A 19,732-nucleotide genomic window follows, 5' to 3' on the forward strand; every position below is an offset into this window, starting at 1 on the left:
AAGTTTCCAGACCCACCGGACTACTGTGCCTGGCATTGCGGTCCATGAAGTAGAAGTAGGAACTTTAGTTAGCGCCACCGTTCGTGGATATTTAGAGACTTGTGGAAAACAGCACTCTGAGATGCCGTCCGTCATCAATGGGTAAAAAAAGATGCCTTTACGTGGGATGAAATTCGCTTTAGCCGGGCGAAAAAAAAAAGATCGATAAGGACATGGTGACGCCTGAAAGATGGGCTGCCGCAGAAATCCCCGCAGCATATTGCAAGTAAGAGAAATAAAAACGAAAAAAGGGCGCAAATAAAGAATCGCGCCACCGGTATGGTTTGTAACAATTATTCGTTTAAAACACTATACAGCCAGTTGCAGAGGCCAAACACACTACAGCTTGGGCATGCCCCTTGACATACCGACTTACACATGTTTGATGTAGGGATTTGTCGAACAGCGACAGGTAGAGCAAATGGTATGGAAGTCTGGCTGCAACGGTACAGTAAGATTGGCGTATGGAACGAAGATTGTTTTCGCAGCTGGAGTTCAACACCAGCACATGGTATTTTTTTTTTTACGTGGAATCGCTGGAGGGGAAGCAGGAATGCAGAGAGAATTTGCAACATTTGTGCAATCCTCCGGCGCTCGAGAACTCTAGCCTTTAAAGATGTTGCGAAGTGTCCAACAATGCGCTCAGTACGCAGCCGCGTACTGAGCGCATTGGCGCTCAGTGGCCGCGTTCCCGCATTACTTCACCACATACGCAATAGCACCTGGCTGTCTAGACGAGCACGAAACAAAGAAACGTGATCTGTGTACAAAACCACAGGTACAAAGTATCAGTGGCGGTTTTGAACGCGCATAAAAGCCCTGGTGATTTCTCTTGAAGCAACGCCGGTGCGCAACGATTCTCACTGACGTATATTGTGAACAAGCCCTGTGGGAAGCATTTTCAACAGTTATTACTTGACAAGCAAAGTAGCGGAGGCATAAAGGAAAACCGTAACTACGATGCTACTCTGGTACCACAAATGCTAGTAACTGCCGATACAAACTGTGGAGGCAGCTCCACGTCTCTATAAAGTTGATCACACTCCGGATTTAGTGCGAATTCAGAGACTACTAGTTGCAGGTGTTTCAAAGGTTGAGTTGTAAGGAAACAGACGTTTCTTTTGTTTTTTCAAAAAGTAGGCAAGGGTGGCGCAAAACGCGACACAAATCCGCAAACCGTCGCCATTGTTTTTTATTCCCAGATATGAAAAAGAAATACTGCCTAATTGTTTGCAAATGTCATGGCATCCCCTCACCAAATAAAAAAAAAGTCAAATTTTGTAGGAAAATTTATTGGCATCCATCCCACTGGCGAACTGAGACAACGCACGAGGCAAAATGTTACACTCCTCCGAAATAACTATATGACGCATAGTTGTAACGAATGCAGTCAAAGTTGGCTTCATGGTCACCTAGGCAATCTTTTCAAGCCTACTCTAATGACAGACACTGTATTAAGACGAAACCCGGCACTATTTTGTTCCATCGCCTACTACAGTCCACGTAGCTCTGCGTGTAGCTTGGCTACGCGATGTTTTTGTATTTTCTGCTTCCATCGAAACCTTTTTGCGCTTTTAATGTCAAAATTGTTTCTCTGTCGCTGAGCCGTCTTGAATGCACACGCAATGTGGTTTGATTCGGAGCGCGTGGACACCATGTTTTGATCCGATTATAAGTCAGACAGAACAAAGCTTTATCCATTATTAGAATGGGTTGCACAAACAGCTGCTCATGCCCGCCAAAAAGGACGTGATGCTGAAGTTAACAAAAATTTTATGTCACTTCTGATTTTCATAGCCCCTCATTTTTTTTTGCGCTTTTGTGAGGGAACATCAAGACGTTTGAGGACAACGGCGCTGCTTCCATCTGTCCAGAGCTTTCTTGATGTTTTCTGCGCGCTAGTCTGCATTCACTGTCAATGATTTTGTACATTCTGACTGTCCTAAAGAGCGGGAAAACACTGATAATCTTTGAAGCAAGAAATATAACCGTTGTATTTACTGTGCGCTCCCCCGAACATCGCAACGTCGCGTTTTGCCCCACCTGTAGCCTGCTCCTAAAATAATTCATTTTAATGAGAGGGTTCACCAGTGACAGTGTCATTAGGAAATACATGGGAACTTTCAGAAGCTGTAGCGTGTCTAAAAATGGCTTGATTTGCATGAGGTCTTGGCAGCGCTTTCTTCGTTAGTGAATGAAGGAAATTTTATGGGGAGATTTTATTTTTTAAGTTTCTTTTTTTACAAATAAGAGGAAAATATCCAGAAAAATTGCACATTTAGATATGTACGTATTCATTGTCATCTCGTGAAAACACTAAGCCAAATATCAGAGTTTCGTCTGCAACATTTCCTCCCTTATTCTTTCTTGATTGTTCAGCCGCAAATTTTATCCATATCGAGCTTAGTGTTTGCGTTTTACAGGCTCTGAAAGTTGTGTATGTATTTTCTGCGGGAATTTGAAATTCGCGCCAAAATCATCGTGCGACGTGGCTCCATCTGGCGTCAGGATATTTTGTCTCTACTACACTCTACCATCAACCTCGTGGTTGTCTGTGTTCGTGCGCGCAGGTTTTTACTCAGCACTTGTACGGATTTGAGTTCTTTCTTTTTTTCTTGCTCGAGGTGTATTCGGAAAAGATTTCTGCTTTTCTTTTTTGCTCCAGCTTGTGGTGCGAAAAGGAAATGGGATCCAAGGCCGCACCCAAAAGCGACCCCCTTTCCCCTCTCTGCAGCCACACAATCAGGCATTCTTAGTGCCAAAACACAGGAAGGGGGCTCTCTATTCAAGACAGTGTGAGAGAACAACATAGTTCCTTCCCCAGCGCAGGGGCGCAGTGACCCAGGTGGCGATAAAAGTCAAGAATGCAGCTGCAAATATTCCTCATAGGAGGCCTTCGAGCCAACACAGCCTGGTTGTTGAGTTATCGGGCCGAAAGCCGGTACTGGGATCTTGTAAACGCGCGCCGAGTCGGGTCGGGTCCAGTCAACTCCGCCTCAAGGGGTAGGTCGACTTAACTCGACCCTGACCCGATGTGCTTGTAAACGCTGTAGAGTCGAAAAGTGGGGTTAGTTGGAGGGGAGAGGATAAATGCGAACTTTCTTTTCACGTACGCCGTCGCTCCTCCGATACAGCGATGGCGTGCCTCAATCTTAAAGGCTGCTACCGCTTGCTCGCGCGACGCTTGGTGTCGCTGCGGTTGAACCGGTCTCGACTCGCTAAAATCGAGTTCATGTAAACACGTACTGGTCGAGTTGGATTTACCATGCCCGGCCCGACCCCTGAATAAGCCCGACGCTATCAGGTTGATGTAAACAGGGCTAATGGCGTCTACTGATTTTCATGACAGCGATTAACCCACTTTCACTGAGGCACTTGCCAATCATCTGCGATTTCACGCTATACTCGCGGACAACTATGTATGCGAGTGCAACAGCGCACATCAAGGGGAGAAAAGACCGTCTCCTTCCTTTTTCTGCTTAGCCTCTCCTGCACTGCAACTGCGACGTCATGAGAACCGGTCAAACCCAATGTTCGCCTCTGGCTCCAAGCTATAGTGAAACCAGAATGTGCTGATTGGCATCGAAACATCGGTTCTGTAATGAATCTTTGGCCGAGACTCGCACTTCTCTAATCCTCCCTACCAGGCACATATCTGCCGAAATTTTCACGCTATAAGAGCAGGTGCTGTCTACAGTACGCGGGTAGGCGTGGGTGCTCCCTGTCTGCAGAAAGGAGTTCGTGGGTTTCCGAGCCCCCTACTCCAGAATAGACATCTCCGTGGTGTAAACAACGTGATGTCAAAGGCTCATGGCCTGGCTGGAAAAATCATCCAGTTTTGCTTAATAATAATAGTTGGTTTTTGGGGAAAGGAAATGGCGCAGTATCTCTCATAAATCGTTGGACACCTGAACCGCGCCGTAAGGGAAGGGATAAACGAGGGAGTGAAAGAAGAAAGGAAGAATTAGGTGCCATAGTGGAGGGCTCAGGAATAATTTCGGCCACCTGGGGATCTTTAACGTGCACTGGCATCGCACAGCCCACGGGCGCCTTAGCGTTTTTCCTCCATAAAAACGCAGCCGCGGTCGGGTTCGAACCCGGGAACTCCGGGGCAGTAGTCGAGCGCCCTAACCACTGAGCCACCGCGGCGGGTCCCAGTTTTGCTTCTGAATCGGTTTCGCATGTTTCAAGCGTTCCCCAACCACCTTTCTTGTCCGAATGAGAGCCGCCTCGCTAAGCGCCATACCTAGTCGCACCTCCTGCACTACGCTGCCAGAAGCCGCATATTTCAATCAGAAAAACGTTCTGAGGGGGCGCTGTATAAATACAGAGCGATAGAAAAACAAAGCGAAGCACGGCGCATAAGAGACTTTCCCGGAAGCCATAGTAGGTATGGAATTTTCGCTTGCAAACCCGTGACGTCATGACAATTGAGATGTGCTGCCTTTTTTATGTACAGAAAGAGCACACGTGGTTGGCGTGGTCAACACCCATCTTTGAAGTTTTATTATTTTTTTTTCAAAATACAACACTAATACCGATTTTGTCCAGAACAGTTGGAAGCCGCTTGTGCAATGACGGAATTTGCGTTCAATGTCACCACGAATAGCAGCAGGACGATCTCCGTGATTTTGCAAACCACGCATCTCACCGTGTTCCGCAACTTTGATTTGTTCCGTTGTGAAATTATAAGCAGTGAAAGAGACATGAAATGAAGTATTTCAGCAGTAATTTACTTGAATATTTTCAGGAGGTGGTGACAATGCCATAAAAAAAAACATACGAGCACATTAACTTAGAACAAAGTCGTTACTGAAGTGACTATCACGCACAAATAAACTGAAGAATTCGGCGACGCCAATGGCAACTAACGTGCTCGGTGGTCATCGAAGAGGAGCCTTCGAGATAAGGCGCTAAAAGCAACATCAACAACCCAGAATAATGTCGGAATAGTTGCGCCTGGCTGGAATCCTTTCAGATAACGTTCACCGTATCTCGAAGAACAAAGTGATTTTCCCACGCGCCAACGGTTTTGAACTCCAACAAACAAGTAGTACAACAGTTTCGCGTCATTACTCCTCTCAAAGAAGCATCAACCAGATGCTAAACGAACAGTAAGATCAACAGCAGCAAATACAGCGCATAATAAACACTGGGAGCGCAAAGAGTTTTTCAATGAGGCCGCGTCATCGAATCGGCGCCAACACTCATACATGGTTGCCAGGCTTGTATTCCGTGTGGCGACGGCAGAATACGGAATAGCCAGCGGAATACTCACCGGCCTCAAGCGAGAAAACGCGGTCAACTTCGTCAAGGGTTAAAGATATGAAATGCGGAAGGGGAAGTGTGCCCAGGGAGTGTCAAAAGATGAGTCACTTATCTGCTCTTAACTATGGCCTGTGTACCCCACCCTACCATTCTAAATGAATTGTCCCAGAAAAGAGACAAGGAAGCTTAGGGGACCCGAACCGGAAAACATACTTTGCCTGACGGCAGATAGAATTGTGGGTTACTGGTCCATTCTCTGACCCCCACCCCTTGAGAGGAGTCAGTTCTTTCGTGCTCCCGTCTCCCAGGTTTAGCAGTACATGCACAGAAAGTTCTGGGCCCTATTTTTTGTTCGCGGAAGAACGAACACTTTCGTGTCGTGGTCAAGGAGGTGTCGCGGTGGAATTTACACACCTGAAGGGGAAACAGAAGTTACCTCCTTTTTGTGGTACTTAAGTGCTGCCATCTATTGACAAAAAAAAAAGTTAAAATCTGAGTTGCCTTGTAGCTGGTGAGCCCCCTTAAAGAGCTCAAGTTTTTCGGAATCAAGTTCTTTTCAATACATCTCGGAACAACTGGACAAATTATGAGCTCGTTTGGTGCAGCGAGTGATTTGTAATTGAATTTTTAAGTGTTCTCATGAACCATGTGGCAGTCAGGCAACACTGGCGTGCTCTTGATTCGTGACAACATAAGCCGACAGTCACGTGCTTGCTCGCGACTGAACTGCGCGTAGTGAGCACAGGGGAGAAGATGGAGAGACGATGCGGGGTCGCTGTAGTGCTGAGGAGCCCACACCCCACGCTAGTGGGACAAAGGCAACAAAGGGCTGCGTCTTTCCCTTTCCTGTTGGATGTAAGGAACACAGCGCAAAAAGACGGGACAGAAGAAAACAGACACAGACAAGTGCTGTGTTCCTGCATTAATGTTCATTCACCTATTCGCGCAGTCGGATACAACTCAAAAACGAAGCGATAAATGCACTTCAAAGGAGCACCTCCAGCCAATGCCGTCGGCCGATTCGCCCCTCTCCCCCTTGACGGATCCTTTTGGACTTATTAGCGTGAAATCGCAGGGTGTGCCCCAGGAAACGGCAATAACCACGGCTTAATCGGCATCTGCCCTTTCGTTCCTGAGTTGTATCGGCTTCACAATGTTCCACAGCCGGAGAGATAGAGAGATAGCAAACCTTTATTAAGGAAATGTAGAGGATAAGCCGGCGCAGTTGGTGAATGCCGACATCTTCTTGGTCCGCGTACCTAGTCCGGGATGCCGCAAGTTCCCGCCGCCTCGCGAGCCCGGCGTGCGAGGGCAGCTTGTGCCTGATTCAAGCAGGCGTGCGTTCTGCACCGCACCGACTGTGCAAGCTGCAGTTTTGCAGCAGACGACGGCGCTGCCAAGTTACGACGTCACTCAGGGTACTTCAATATGGCCGGCGCAGTCAGAAGGAGGGGCTTACAGCCAATAACTTCAAGTTGCAATCTCCAGCTCAAATGCACGCGTAGGGCCATATTTTTTTTCTAAGTACGCATGATAGCGTCGTGGCTAGTATAGCTAGAACGTAAAAGCACGATTTGTTAGTAGACCATGTCATGATCTCTTTAACCCTACAACTTTGCATAAATTATGACAGTAACCAATTGTGTTAACTAAACACTGGCGTTATTCTGGGACGCAAGGTTAATTGAGCTGCAGAAGTCTGAAACATGTGGCATGCAGAATTTCGCGCCTTTTCGACCACTTCCTCGTTCACCACGGCTCATTTCGCAATATTTGGGGGCTTAGAATGGAGCGATTTGGGCAACTTTTAACTCACATGGGGTTATGTATTTACAAAAAACAATGACGAGCTGAACCCGCTGTGGGATGCAGCTGATAAACGGAGGCGAAAGACACGGAACTCTGGTGCTTCGACGCGCGTGCCCTCTCGGGATGGGAGCCGGAACTCTTTCCAAGCCGCCCGGAGCGCGATGGTAACATCTCTTGTGCTGTACACGGGGCGGCCGCGTGGCGGCACTGTGCGTGAAAGTTGGGAACAGATGCTAGCTAGTCAAATCAGTTGCGAAAATCTTTTGAAGGTGCGATTGGGTGGAGGGGGGGGGGGGGGGAGATTCCGACATCGATTTGGGAAGAAATTTAAGCCTAGTTCGCAAACGGGAACCCAGACAGTCAGCACACCCTTCGCAGGTGGGCCCTCTAGCGTTTGCATAAGCCCGACAGCCGATTTTTTACCCCTGAACTGAGGCCACGTAAAGGGCCTTTATTAAGGGAAATCGCCGGAAGAAACATATAACTGGGAGCAGATTATTTGGGGAAAGAATGCAACCGCAGACGAGAACAAAATCTGTAACTCACTGTGCGCACGCATGAACACCGAGTTCAGAGGCCAAAGAGAGCGGTCACAGCGCCAAGTCGTAAGAATGCCCCCATCGAGAAGCTGCGTGTGTGTAACGACCATTAGGCTTATTTGATACTTGTTCATTGAGAGCGACACGATCATGTCATTTTAAACAGCTAACACAAAGTCTATGGCAAAACGTTTTTCAGGCTTTGGAACAAGCAATTTGTATTTGCTTACAGCAGCTAGACTTCGGAAGGAGCTTGCAATAGCCTACTATGCATTTATGTTCACGACAAAGTAACTTTCGCAGGGATCACGAACCAATTACTTTCAACGTGGGACATCAGCCCACGGAAGAGATAAGCACGGAACCGTCTACTGATGAGCAACCAATCGCAAACATTCCAGCAAGCATTGCAGCAGAAGAAGAATAAAGTGCCCGGAAACTGAAACTTTACAGACTTTGACTACATGATGACTTAAGTAATAGGAGGACTACAGCAATTCTGGTGAAAAGGAAAAAGGAAGCATTGATTTAGTAGGAAGTGTAACGAGCAAAGCTATGTCTGATCCGTCACGAAAGCACAAAACGGCCAAAATGCACAACTCCCCGAAGAGGAACTACATGAGAAAAAAAAACTGAGATTTATCCCCAAGTAAAAACTGGAAGCACGTGTCCTGGATCCGGAAGGAAAAAAAAAATCAAGTGTTCAAGTAATCTCTGCAAGCTTGAAGGCTGCCAAGACAAGCAAGAAGTGCGTGACAGAAATTTTTTTGAAACACAATGTGATAGCACTGCAAATAATACGGAGACAGTCCAGGTTCACGTTTAGGACGCAGAAGGAAACAGTTTACAGGGGGACGACGCAATAAATAATCTTTTATAAAGTGTCTTCCGGTCATATATAAGAAGTTCCGTAGTTTTAGCTGAGACCGCAAACAAAATTAAGGCGTTACATAAAAGGAGTTAAGTCAGAATAGTCCGGAAAAGTTCTGAAAAGAAAATTTCTGATTATACGGCATAGGGACGAAGCCAGGTTCTCACGAGGCCGATTAACGAAATTCGGCCAATTAACATGGAAGCATTGTTAAAAGCATTAGAAAAGACCACCATAAAAAAGCTGACATTGTGAATCTGGGGAAAAAATTTAATGGACATTATAATCAGAACGAAAGAACATAAGGCTGACAGATCCAACAAACTTCAAATATCGCCATTCGTGTCGAGGGCGACAGTTCGAGCAGTGAAATTAAATTTTCATGCTTAGAGCAACATTACCTGCAAGGAAAACTGTAATACACTTTCAGAGCCAGTAATGGTAGTGCCTAACCTGTTCAGGCTTGCACAATGCTTCAAAAAGCTAACGCAAACACCACATCGCTAGACATCACCTTCCTGAGAGTTATTGCTCTGTCGACAGTGTGAAAAAAAAAGTTGTGGAGGGTCCTTATGTCCTGTAAAAGTGACCTGTAAATACATAACCAAACAATAACCTATCAGTTGAGAAAGATCTTACAATTTCTTTTAATTTATTTACACTGTACTCTCGTGCGGGCTTTACATATGAGCGAACATCACGTAAGCCAGTTACAAACACAATTTAAGGATAACATCGTAGCGACAGGTTGTCTTCTGCCACCAGTGCTACGCGTCCCGTGGCCATTTTCCACCTGTACGCTGTTGGCAGAGACCTTGTTTCTTTGTGTAATTAACATCGTTCCCCTGTTCTCGTCATGGTTCTTGCATTTGTGAACTTTGAATCACCCCTTGTAACGATTCTCAGACATTAAGACGATCCATTCGCAGTTATGGTGTAAACCACATTCCAGATATCAACGTTCGGTTCTCTATACCAACTTTTTTTGCGCGTGTCTGTTAACGTTTAAACATTGACTTGTTTCCTTCCTTCCGTGGTACCTACCGTGGTATCTCAACAGGTGCATGCTCCAGGTATAACTAGACGATATAATCATTTCGAAAACACCCCTTACCCTACTGATACTGCTGTCCAGGCAGCGTTTGACAGTATGCACTTTTTTTTTTGTCAGGAGACAAAGGAAACCGCGACTGTGGTTCTGCATGAATAAAGATGTTTGTGTTTAACACTGCAAAGCTGTAGGCATATAGCGGGGTGTTTGTGTTTGCATGGATGCTTTTCCGGCATTAGATGTATTGCCAGAATGTCACAGTCATTATGTGGTGTAGAAGATTTAGTGCACGTACGCACGTCGCATGTAGTTTACATTATTTCCTTCTTGTGTTGCAACATTCTCGCGTACTTGGTAACTTTGCTTTTCGGACGCAGTTGCTGGATGGACAACGTGGAGGGTTACAACTGGATCACGCTGGCTCCTGGTCTCTTCTGCCTCTTCGTAAGAGTTCCCGCTTTCTGCTACTCCTTTCTAGCATTTCATCGCTACCCGTCAATTCTCCCGCCGAGACTGCACATCCAGCTGGGGGAGTTTACAAATGAATGTCCCTATAATACAACTCAAGAACAAAGCAGATGACGCCCATCAAAGGAGGCCCTCCATCCAACGGCGTCGACCGATTTTCACGACGCCGCGGTTATTCCGATTAAGCTGTGGTTATTCCCAATTCACTTACCATCCCCTGCGATTTCACGCTAGCAGGTCCAAAGGGATAGGTCAAGGGGAAAAGGGGGAGAATCGGCCGAATCCAATGGCTGGAGGGGTCTCCTTGGAGGAACATTTGTCGCATCGTTCTTGAGTTGAATATGATCATATTTCTTGAGTTCCATAATGCTCCTTTATTGCTGCTTTAATCACTGCGTCCTTTCTTCAAATTCTCCGCTTCACCGGAGCAGTCGCTCTACCAACTGAGCTTAACCGGGACGGCAAGCTTATGGTAAGGCGAAAGCGAATTGATCAATAACTCGAAGTGCGAACAGTGTTGGTCGAATGCTTAAGGGAATCCACCAAGGTGGAGTAGATCTACTCCACCTTGGGGAATTTTTCTAAACATTTGAACAGCACAATAATAAATCTTCAGTATGTAAATTAGAAAAGCAAGAAAGATATACCAGGAAGATAAAAAGAGAAAAACGCTATGAGAAAAACGAGCACACGATAATAAAAAAAACACAGACCATTCACCTGATGCACACAGCTATCTGTAGTGGCTCGTAATTGGCTCATTGCCTCCCATTGACCAGCCAGTAACGATAGCCCATTAGAATAAAGGCCGGCCAATCCGGAACCGGCCTTACGCACATAGCTGTAAGGATGTATTCGTGAACTAGGCCCAAGAATTATTAAGTCTAGCTCCGGACAGAAGGAAGAGCTGGTCCGGCTAGAGGCAGCGAGTAAATATTTCATGGTCGTACCACGAACGGCCATAAAATATGCAGTACGACAACGCGCGGACGTAAAAAATAAGATAAGGAGACGAAAAAAAGTAAAATACAACCGATAACGGGAACAAAACAAGCAAAAGACGACCGTCGCGAGCGCATTCTGCCGCCTCTCCGAGCAGGCAATCGTTGACCACCATGCCCACGCTTTTGCTCCAAACAATACAAAGCTCAAACGAACTCCACCACATTTTCGCTGAAGAAGAGGCGTAGGGGAGCCTGGCGACGGCTATAAAGTGTGGGACCTCTTTGTCTTTGTCGTACGTCGGGAACAGGTATGAGCGTATATATATATATATATATATATATATATATATATATATATATATATATATATATATATATATATATATATATATATATATATATATATATATATATATATATATATATATATACACGCTGCCGGAAGTGTCAGGCGCCGTAAATTCTTAACGCGCCCCTATCGGGCTGAAGAAAATGAAGTGCTGGCAGCCGGCTCTTTTTGTTTTTATTTGTTCTGGTCGCATGGTGCACATGAACTATATACGTATACAAACGTAGGCTGCTGGCGGGCGGCGCAGAGCACCGGCCGCACTTTACAGTGGACGCCAAGACACTGCCCTGTTTTGCACCGCTAATAAAAATAAGCTAGAGAGGTAACGCTCCTGGAGAGCAGGCAGGCTGGCAGCCAGTAAATCTTCCGTTCCAAGAATACAGCCTCTCACCGCGCGGGCTTGATGCCGGCATTCGCGAACTGAGTGTCCCTATTGTGCACGGAAGCGGTGCTCTTCTAATTGCTCGTATTCGACGAGGGCTGTACGATGCACAGCGCAACGGAATGTCGAGCATGAAGCAGCAATAAGTTTGTTTTTGCACCGTAACCTACGCGTAGACAGGAAGGAGATTGGTACGGTAGGGAATGAAAGCAGGGTCTCAGGCAAGATGTGTAAATATTGCTTCGAGCGCGACGTGAAAGTCGGCCATGCGAGAAAGAGCGGCTTGTTCTCTCATACCTCCGGCCCGGCCCGAACCGAATTCTTAACCGGGGGAAATATTGTTGCAGAAGAGGTTCTGATTCATTCTCCGCGTTTTACTTTGTTTCAAGATTTTTCCCCTATTTTGTTATTAAAGGGGCGCTTGACCTTTCTTCATGAAAGCCGCTCGGGTGCAATATATTCGGTTCCGGTATTAGGCATAGTAATGCTATAGCAATCCGCGGTAGTCCGTACAATGTCGCTGTAAGAAGAAGAGGTTCGGGACTAATAAATCCGTCGCAGTCACCAAAACCATAAGATTGTCACTACGAAAGTGCGGATTCCGCTAGTAAAAAACGGTAGTCAAACTCATGCGCATTAATTTATCTTTAGTAACTATAGTTGTTTCCTTGTGTTCTGCTTTCTAACTTTGCCGGTAACGCGTCCACAACTCATAATAACACTACAGCCAGGCGCAGTGGCAGGCTATGGCATTGGCCGTGAGGTAGCAGGTGTCTAGATATTCTATGACCATATGCAGTTGTTCTAGGAGATAGCATGACATGTGTATGACAGAAGCTTTGAGCTACGACGCGGCCCCACCAAGGCTGCACATCGCAGCATCTCGTTTGAGATTTCAGGATTCAAGTCCACCTTTCTCGGACATCACTGTTAATTGTGAGGCAAGTGTGGAATATTCCAAGCCACTGTTTGAACTTGTTGATGAGAATATATAATCTAACCTTCTGTTACGTAGCAAAACCTTTGTTTTAAAGTGTGTCCTATGCCCAGACCACGTAGTAAAGACTTGCATAAAAAACCAGTAGGGCGCATTTTTTACAACAACAAAAAAACAAGTGTCTCACGGTGGGATCTGCGGATAAATTAATTATTTCTTATAGCGGCATCTTACGATATGCAAAAAGCAAATCGGCTAGTAAAAAAACGGTTGGTAAAAATGCGCTTTTCCTGAATATGTGAGTACGTCATGTTTTAGCCAAAACGACCATCACAAGACACTACGCGTTTTAATTAGAAACAAGGGTACGCTTGCGTTGCTTTACTGCGCGCTGTCACTTATTAACTAAAACTAATCACGCAGCTAGCGCATAACTACTGTTAAAAACCCATGATTCTCCGAGAAGCAGCACAAAAATTTTGTAGGAGATTTTGAAGTCGTCCACTCGTCGGTCAGCTCTCTATCTATATGTTCATAATCATCACGTCTCCAATGCTTCTTCGAATGTGCCAGCAAGTTTCCGCTGCGCACTTGACATGCAGCGAGGTCTCTTCTTGGAAATAAATGCCTACCATTGTCAGATACTAATCTGTAAAATGCACTTTTATGCCACCTGTTAATAAACTATCAGCTTACAGTTCTAATTCTAATTACATTGGCAGCTGAACTATATTGAAGCTGGCTTGAAATATCTTGCCGTAATTCAGTCATATCTTTCTCACTTCAATGAAATTGCGTCTTCGCCACTGTCTATTTTTGACCAGCTTCTTTTCCTAAAATGATCGCGGATCGAAATGCTGGAAAGCTCGTTTAGTCCACCTGGAAAACGAAGTAGCATGCCCAGCTTCCCTGGGCATCACCAACTGGCGCCATCTGTTGGCAACTACTAGCGAACACCACGTAACTCAGTTTGCATATTTTCATTTGTAATTGAGAGAAAACTACAGAATTCACTGAGATGGCGCGCCAATATGTTGATACTAGTGGCCTGTTCTTTCTACGCGTTGCAGAAGCTGAAAATGCTGACGGCAATTAAAAACCAGTGGGCTGTACCAAACATTCCAAATTCCCGCGGCAATTTTTGACGTTCAGCGCCATGCAGCACGTGGTGACAGCTGCGAAAACTAGAAGTGTTTTACAGATTTTCTGGGTTTGAGTGAGGTAAAGTTATGCCACGTATGTCAATGTCAGATTTAAATGGAAGATATGATCAATGCGGGCCATGCCGCAATTGCCATCTGAGGAAGAGCACGGTTATAGTCGGATACAACTAAAGAAGGAAGCGGCTTTTTCCTGTCAAAGTACCTCGTTGCAGACAATGGCGCCGGCCGCTTCTCATGACCCTGCTAGGGTGACAATGCAGCTGGAGCGGCGCCTCACTTCAGAGAGGGGACTATCCTGAGCCATGGAGGGAAGGGACTATCCCTTTCATCTGCCGCTGCAAGCATTGTCACACTAGCAGGATTATGAGAATCGGCCGACACCATTGGCTGGAAGGGGGGGGGGGGGGGGTGGGGGGTCCTCTGACGGGAAAAGTTCGCCTCAGTCTTGATTTGTATCCGACTATGGTATGTGAACACCGGACGGACGGAACATAAGGCAAAGCAGGAAATATTCAGCAAACATGAAGAGAAAGGCTTGATTTGAGAGAGATGTAGATACAATCATGTACTAAACAATGTGCAAGTATTTTACATGACTGAACTGCGAGGAAAGAAGACTAAAAACCACCTTTGTCATTACATAAGGAAAACAATGAAATCCTTGCGGTTGCTGAGCAACCCACCCTCGCGAGCGAGCTTCCGGACACCATTCGTCATGCATTTGAAGGCCGACTGACACGCACTCGCGCCGGTCTGTTAGCCGCAAGCACCTCCACCACCGGTGAAGCGCGGAAGCCTTTCGCGACCACATCGGTCATGGTGCGTTTTGTTTATTGTTCGGTCATTGTTTACGGGAATGAATCAAAGTGTGAGCTCGTTTAACTGTTACGACCCTGTTGAGAACGCTCGCGCATACCAATGCTTGGTTCTTGGTAATGATTTGTTATCAGGAAATGAAAGGCGTGGTAACTGCCTCACCTTTAGGTGGACGCCGCGACCGGCCCCTGAGAATGGGATTAAGGTGGGAGCGATAGCTTTAACGTGCACTGACATCGCACAGCACATGGGCGATCTCAGTGCACGTTAAAGACCACTAAATGGTCGAAGTTATTCCGGAGCCCTCCACTTCCTGGTAGCCGCAAATGCAGGCAGGAGGAGGAAGAGAATGAAGAGGAGGAAGAAAAGGAAAGAAAAGAAAGGGGATGAAATGTGTAACTCTAGGTGGGCACCCAAACAGCGTTGTGCAGTAAAAGTCGTAGGGAGTCCAGAGAGAAACATGGCAGCGCTCAGAAAGTTCCTGTTGCAAACTTTCTCTTTCTTCTTCCTTCAACTTATTTTTTTTCTCCGCCTTCATTTCTCCCAGGCCAACTTCGTCTTTCTCTGCAACATCATCCGCGTCCTCGTCACCAAGCTGAGAAGCACTCACGCCAACGAACCGAGCCAGTTTCGGTGAGCTCTTCGCTTGCATTTTTCGAGCCGCAAAACATTTCAATTTCACTCCTGACCACACAAAACGAGGCCTATAGGGATGCCCTTTTCCCACACGCATATCCACAGTAAATCATAGAATACCTTGAGTTCCAGGAAAATACCGTAGACATTCGACTGCAATGGGCCGCATTTTTCTCCCGCGATTTTGTCGGCTTGGGCCCTTATAAGGAAACAGAATATTTTTAGTTCTGATTTCAAAGTATACTTGGCAAAACTGCTTTATTGTACCATAGACCCCGATGATACATCTGGCGTGTAGTTTCAGATGCCTTGAAGTTTCTTCATCGCTATCGCGGTCGTCTCTGCTCGAACCACATCCCTGAACTTCCGCTTTCATCCGCTACTTTCAAAATTATTGCAGCTTTTAAAACTTTTGACATTGTCCAGGGACTCCACGCGCTTCGAACTCAAAATTCCCGAGCAGACGGTGCACGGATTCCTTATTGGCCGTCCATTCTGGGTCACTTTGTGCAGACCTCTGCTTAAATAACCCACAGCTGGCTGCAGCAAAGCTTAAAATTGATGATGATAGCGGCAGGCAATTGTCTTCATCTGAAAGCCTTCCGGGGTGCGTGCCTCGCAAGATAATTCATGCACATGCGAAACGCAGTTTTTCTTTGCGAGTTTCTTTTGTCAAATTAATGGTTAAGGTTGGAGAGAGCGGCCCACACAAGAGCGCAGCCCTTGGTCGAGTATATACGCTCGTGTTTAATGGAGAGTTTATAGAGTGGGATGGTGGGTCTTATGGCCCGTCTAGGTTTACACTTTTAATCCCTAATGTACCGCCGCCCGGAGAGAGATTTCGGTTACCTTCAACGGCCCTTTTATTGCGTGGGAAGAAATGTAAATCCGTTATCAGAGACGACCTCTCGCTGTTTCAGCCAGGATTCAGAGCCATCCTACACCGCTGCATCCTTAATTTGTTGTTTACTTCCGTAATGTTGCTGCTGAGTACCACTCCAAACCGTTAACAAACATTACAGCTGTCCAGACATTATTTCAGCCCAAAAACCGAGCGGCAGCCTCTCCCTTTTCGTAACTTGCGTCCTCTTGATATTTTCACAACTCTATCAACGTGCATGCGCACGTGCCTTGCTCTTGCTTTCATAAATAACTTCTTTCTACTTTCTCTCTCTCTCTGTCGTTATAGAGATAAAGTAAGGCTATGTATAAACTGTACACTCAGTGAAAGTTTTGTCCTTTTCTTGAATCCTCTAAACTGATTCACGGACCCAACCTCGCCACATTACTGCTGAGACCGGAGGCCGTGTGCTTAGTAATATTACGATGTGGGAAGTACCCTTTTTCGCTAGCCTTTCATCGACTACCAAAGCTGCGTAAGGCAGGTCATGTTCTTTTCTTTGCTCGGTCCCGCAATAGTTATTTCTCGTCAGGCCTTATTCAGCCGCTGGTATTTTGGTGAATAGGTCCCAGGTTACATTAACTTTTGCTATTTCTAAATGAACATCAGCTACTGTGATCAGCACAGAGTCGTTTTATTTTTCGTTCTTTTTCTCTTTTTTTTAGCATCTCGATGGAGGCGAAATGAAAAAGACGGCCGCGTGTTGTATGATGTCAGCGCACGTTATGTAACCCCGGATGGTCAAAATTATTTCCAAGCCATCCCCCCCCCCCCCCTTTACTGTGTCCTTCGTAGCCAAGATGTAGCTTGGAGATGTAAATCCCACATGCCCACCAATATCTGCTGTGTTTTTTGCTGTTTTCCTTAGCCTCTGTGTTCCCACGGTTTATTGACCGTACAGCAGAGTAACCTACTAAACTGCGGCAAGAGTTTTCCTCCCTGACAATTAGCGGGCTTTGTATCTCTTATTGAGCAAGCTCTGCTGACGTCTTGCTCTCCTTAAGTCGCAAGATACTGTTCATCATAGTGCGAGGATATATGAAAAATTCCCTCATCATTTTGTCCGCCTAGGGGTTGCCGTATGTAGTCTTTTCTTTGGTTAGGAAAGCACAAAATGTAGTCCAGGAGCAATTCTTTCGCCGGTTTCTAATTCATATCTTGCTCAATCATGAAAATGATGGCCTATACAAACCGAGACAACAAAGTTGAAACGTGCAAAAACTGCTCGATACTAAAATGAGTTCAACAAAACGTGACATCCTGCCGCCGTCTCTAAATTCAACCGGCCGCTCAGTACACATTCGTGAACAGCTTCAAACCGATACTGTGAATCGCGTTCTGAGGCATTTTTCCCAAATTCTGCAGCGTTCCCTACAGATGCCATTGCAGAACAGCTTCAAAGAGCTAACGATCTTTGCATGCTGCCGCTATCCCATCGTTTCTTAAGATAATACGCTGCCGCAAAACGCTGTTCTGTGCAGAGGCCGTATTTATAAGCTGTCCATTTTCCGTGTCCATTTCGCATCCATTCGTTCATCTGTCAGTGGTCGCTCAGGTATACCAGCGGCTTTCAAGCGTCTGGAGCAAGCGACCCGACCATTGGGTGGTTGGCGACCAGACCTCACCATTGGCTGCATATCGCAGCCAATGGCAGACAGTGGTCAGGTCCGGTCGCCTGATGTCAACAGAGCGCTGCTATGTACCTCGCAATTGGCTGCATATTGCATCCAATTTCAGCTAATGGTAAGGTCCGGTCGCCAACCACCCAATGGTTGGCGACCACGTTCATGCTACCCACCGCGTCTTACAACTCGCAGTGCTTCGAGGAGAGTGGTGTGCACTGAATACAAATTTCGGTTCCCTGTTCCAGGAACTTGGGTTCTTGAAATATACCACTCGAATTTCATAAACATTTAGGCCGGCGGGTGTTTACAAACCACGTGCCTTTATCTATTGTCCAGGAAAGCCGTACGAGCCGTGCTGGTGCTGTTCCCACTGTTCGGCATGCACTTCCTGATGACGGTGTACCGGAGCCCAGCAAACTGCGGGGCCTGGGAGGTCTACCAGTACATCAGCAAGGCATCAGATGGCCTCCAGGTAGAACGCGGGATTGTTCGTCCCTCCTTGTTTTTTCTGGCCACATATGTTGGCTGGTGAGCCGACCGAGCACCTTGAAGCATGTTGTGCATCGTCCTGAGTCTAGAATGTTTCTTCCATTACAGCTGCTATGCAAATGCTACTCAATGAAAGTGGTACTCCAAGTAATAACAAACAACAGTTTTTTTTTGTTTAATTGTTTATACTGTGTTCCTAGTAAAATTCTCACAAACACAGCGCCCTGCCCTTCTCCTGAAGGAAATATTCTGACAGAATTCATGCGCCGAATAGAGGCCATTTTATCACGGGCGCCGCCATGTTGGGAAGCTGGCGCCCTCTAGTGTCTAGTCCGGAAACGACCGCCGTTCTGGTATGTGCGATCGCATTTGGACATGCATGTTCTCATACCTTCATAAATTCTAGGCGATCGACTTATGTCACTGCAATTTTTTTCCTCTCAATCTCCTCCCGTAAACTTCTGCGGCCAACTGTGCCTTCCGTGCAATTACGTTCTCGAACATCCGCTCTCACCAACAGTGTCCAGAGCACGCATGAGACGCAGCCGGCAGGATGAAACTCGTTTGGTTGATGCTTGCAATCCAAAAAGCCCTTGATCTGCGTAGCGGTGCAAATGAAACAGCCAGCTCCCACACACATTCCGCGGCTGCCGATGCTATTCGCACTGTTCTGGAGGTCATTTTTTACGCTTCCGCATGTTGTTGCTTCAACCGTCAACAACACAGTGGTAGCCGGATGACCTTATGACTCGATTCGGGGCAATATCTGGATGCAAAACGCTTGTCAACTCCTTCGTTGCGCAAAAGACCGCACAGCACGCTCGTATACCACGTCTTGGTGCCCCTGCCGCCGGCACATGCCATAGAGGGCGAGCGGCGCTGCGCGCGCCGAGTTCGAGGTTGTTTTCCTCTTCGCCACGAAAACGGTCTATAGAGAGCAATTTGTGCAATTACACGCGCAAAAAAAAAGAAAGTGAGAAAAGCACCTATAGTGGCGTAAGTATGATTCGCCTCTAACGACAAGCCGCAAGCGAATATCAGCTGATGCGTTTTAAATGCCAAAGGCGAAGGAGCGGCGTTTAAGCAGGCCTTACTGAAAAGCCTCGTATCAATTTTGACCAGCTGCTACAGGCTGCACTAATCACGATAGTTTCACGCTGAGATGAAATGTCCCAGACACTTAATGCCTGCACAGGGATATATAAACCACAAGAGATGCGCATAAATTCATCGCTTTCTAAAGAGATAAGATAGAACGCTTAAAGGGACGTTTAGAACGCTTAAAGGGACCGTTCTAAACTCACTTTCAAGCGGCCAGGCTGACTAGCGACGTGAACAAAAGGCTCTGGTAATGACGTCAGCGTACGCACAGCCGTCTGTTACGCAAAACATATAGAATAAAGGAGCGCGCGTGAAAGGCACCGTTCGCGGTTGGCCGTTTGACC

General features: G+C 46.4%; 1 protein-coding gene across 2 annotated transcripts in view; it reads left to right on the forward strand.

Moving 5' to 3' along the window:
* LOC144125149 (calcitonin gene-related peptide type 1 receptor-like) overlaps nt 1-19,732 on the forward strand; it is a 67,019-nt gene that overhangs the window by 35,844 nt on the left and 11,443 nt on the right. For both annotated transcript variants that reach the window (XR_013313340.1, XM_077658272.1), the window contains exons 11-13: nt 9,955-10,021; nt 15,184-15,269; nt 18,135-18,270. Coding sequence is in view for 1 of the 2 variants with exons in the window: in XM_077658272.1 (XP_077514398.1) it covers nt 9,955-10,021; nt 15,184-15,269; nt 18,135-18,270 (289 nt within the window). In the remaining variant the exon portion in view is untranslated. The remainder of the gene's footprint in view (nt 1-9,954; nt 10,022-15,183; nt 15,270-18,134; nt 18,271-19,732) is intronic.

The sequence above is a fragment of the Amblyomma americanum genome, chromosome 3 (assembly GCF_052857255.1).
Source record: "Amblyomma americanum isolate KBUSLIRL-KWMA chromosome 3, ASM5285725v1, whole genome shotgun sequence".
Classification (NCBI taxonomy): Eukaryota; Metazoa; Arthropoda; class Arachnida; order Ixodida; family Ixodidae; genus Amblyomma; species Amblyomma americanum.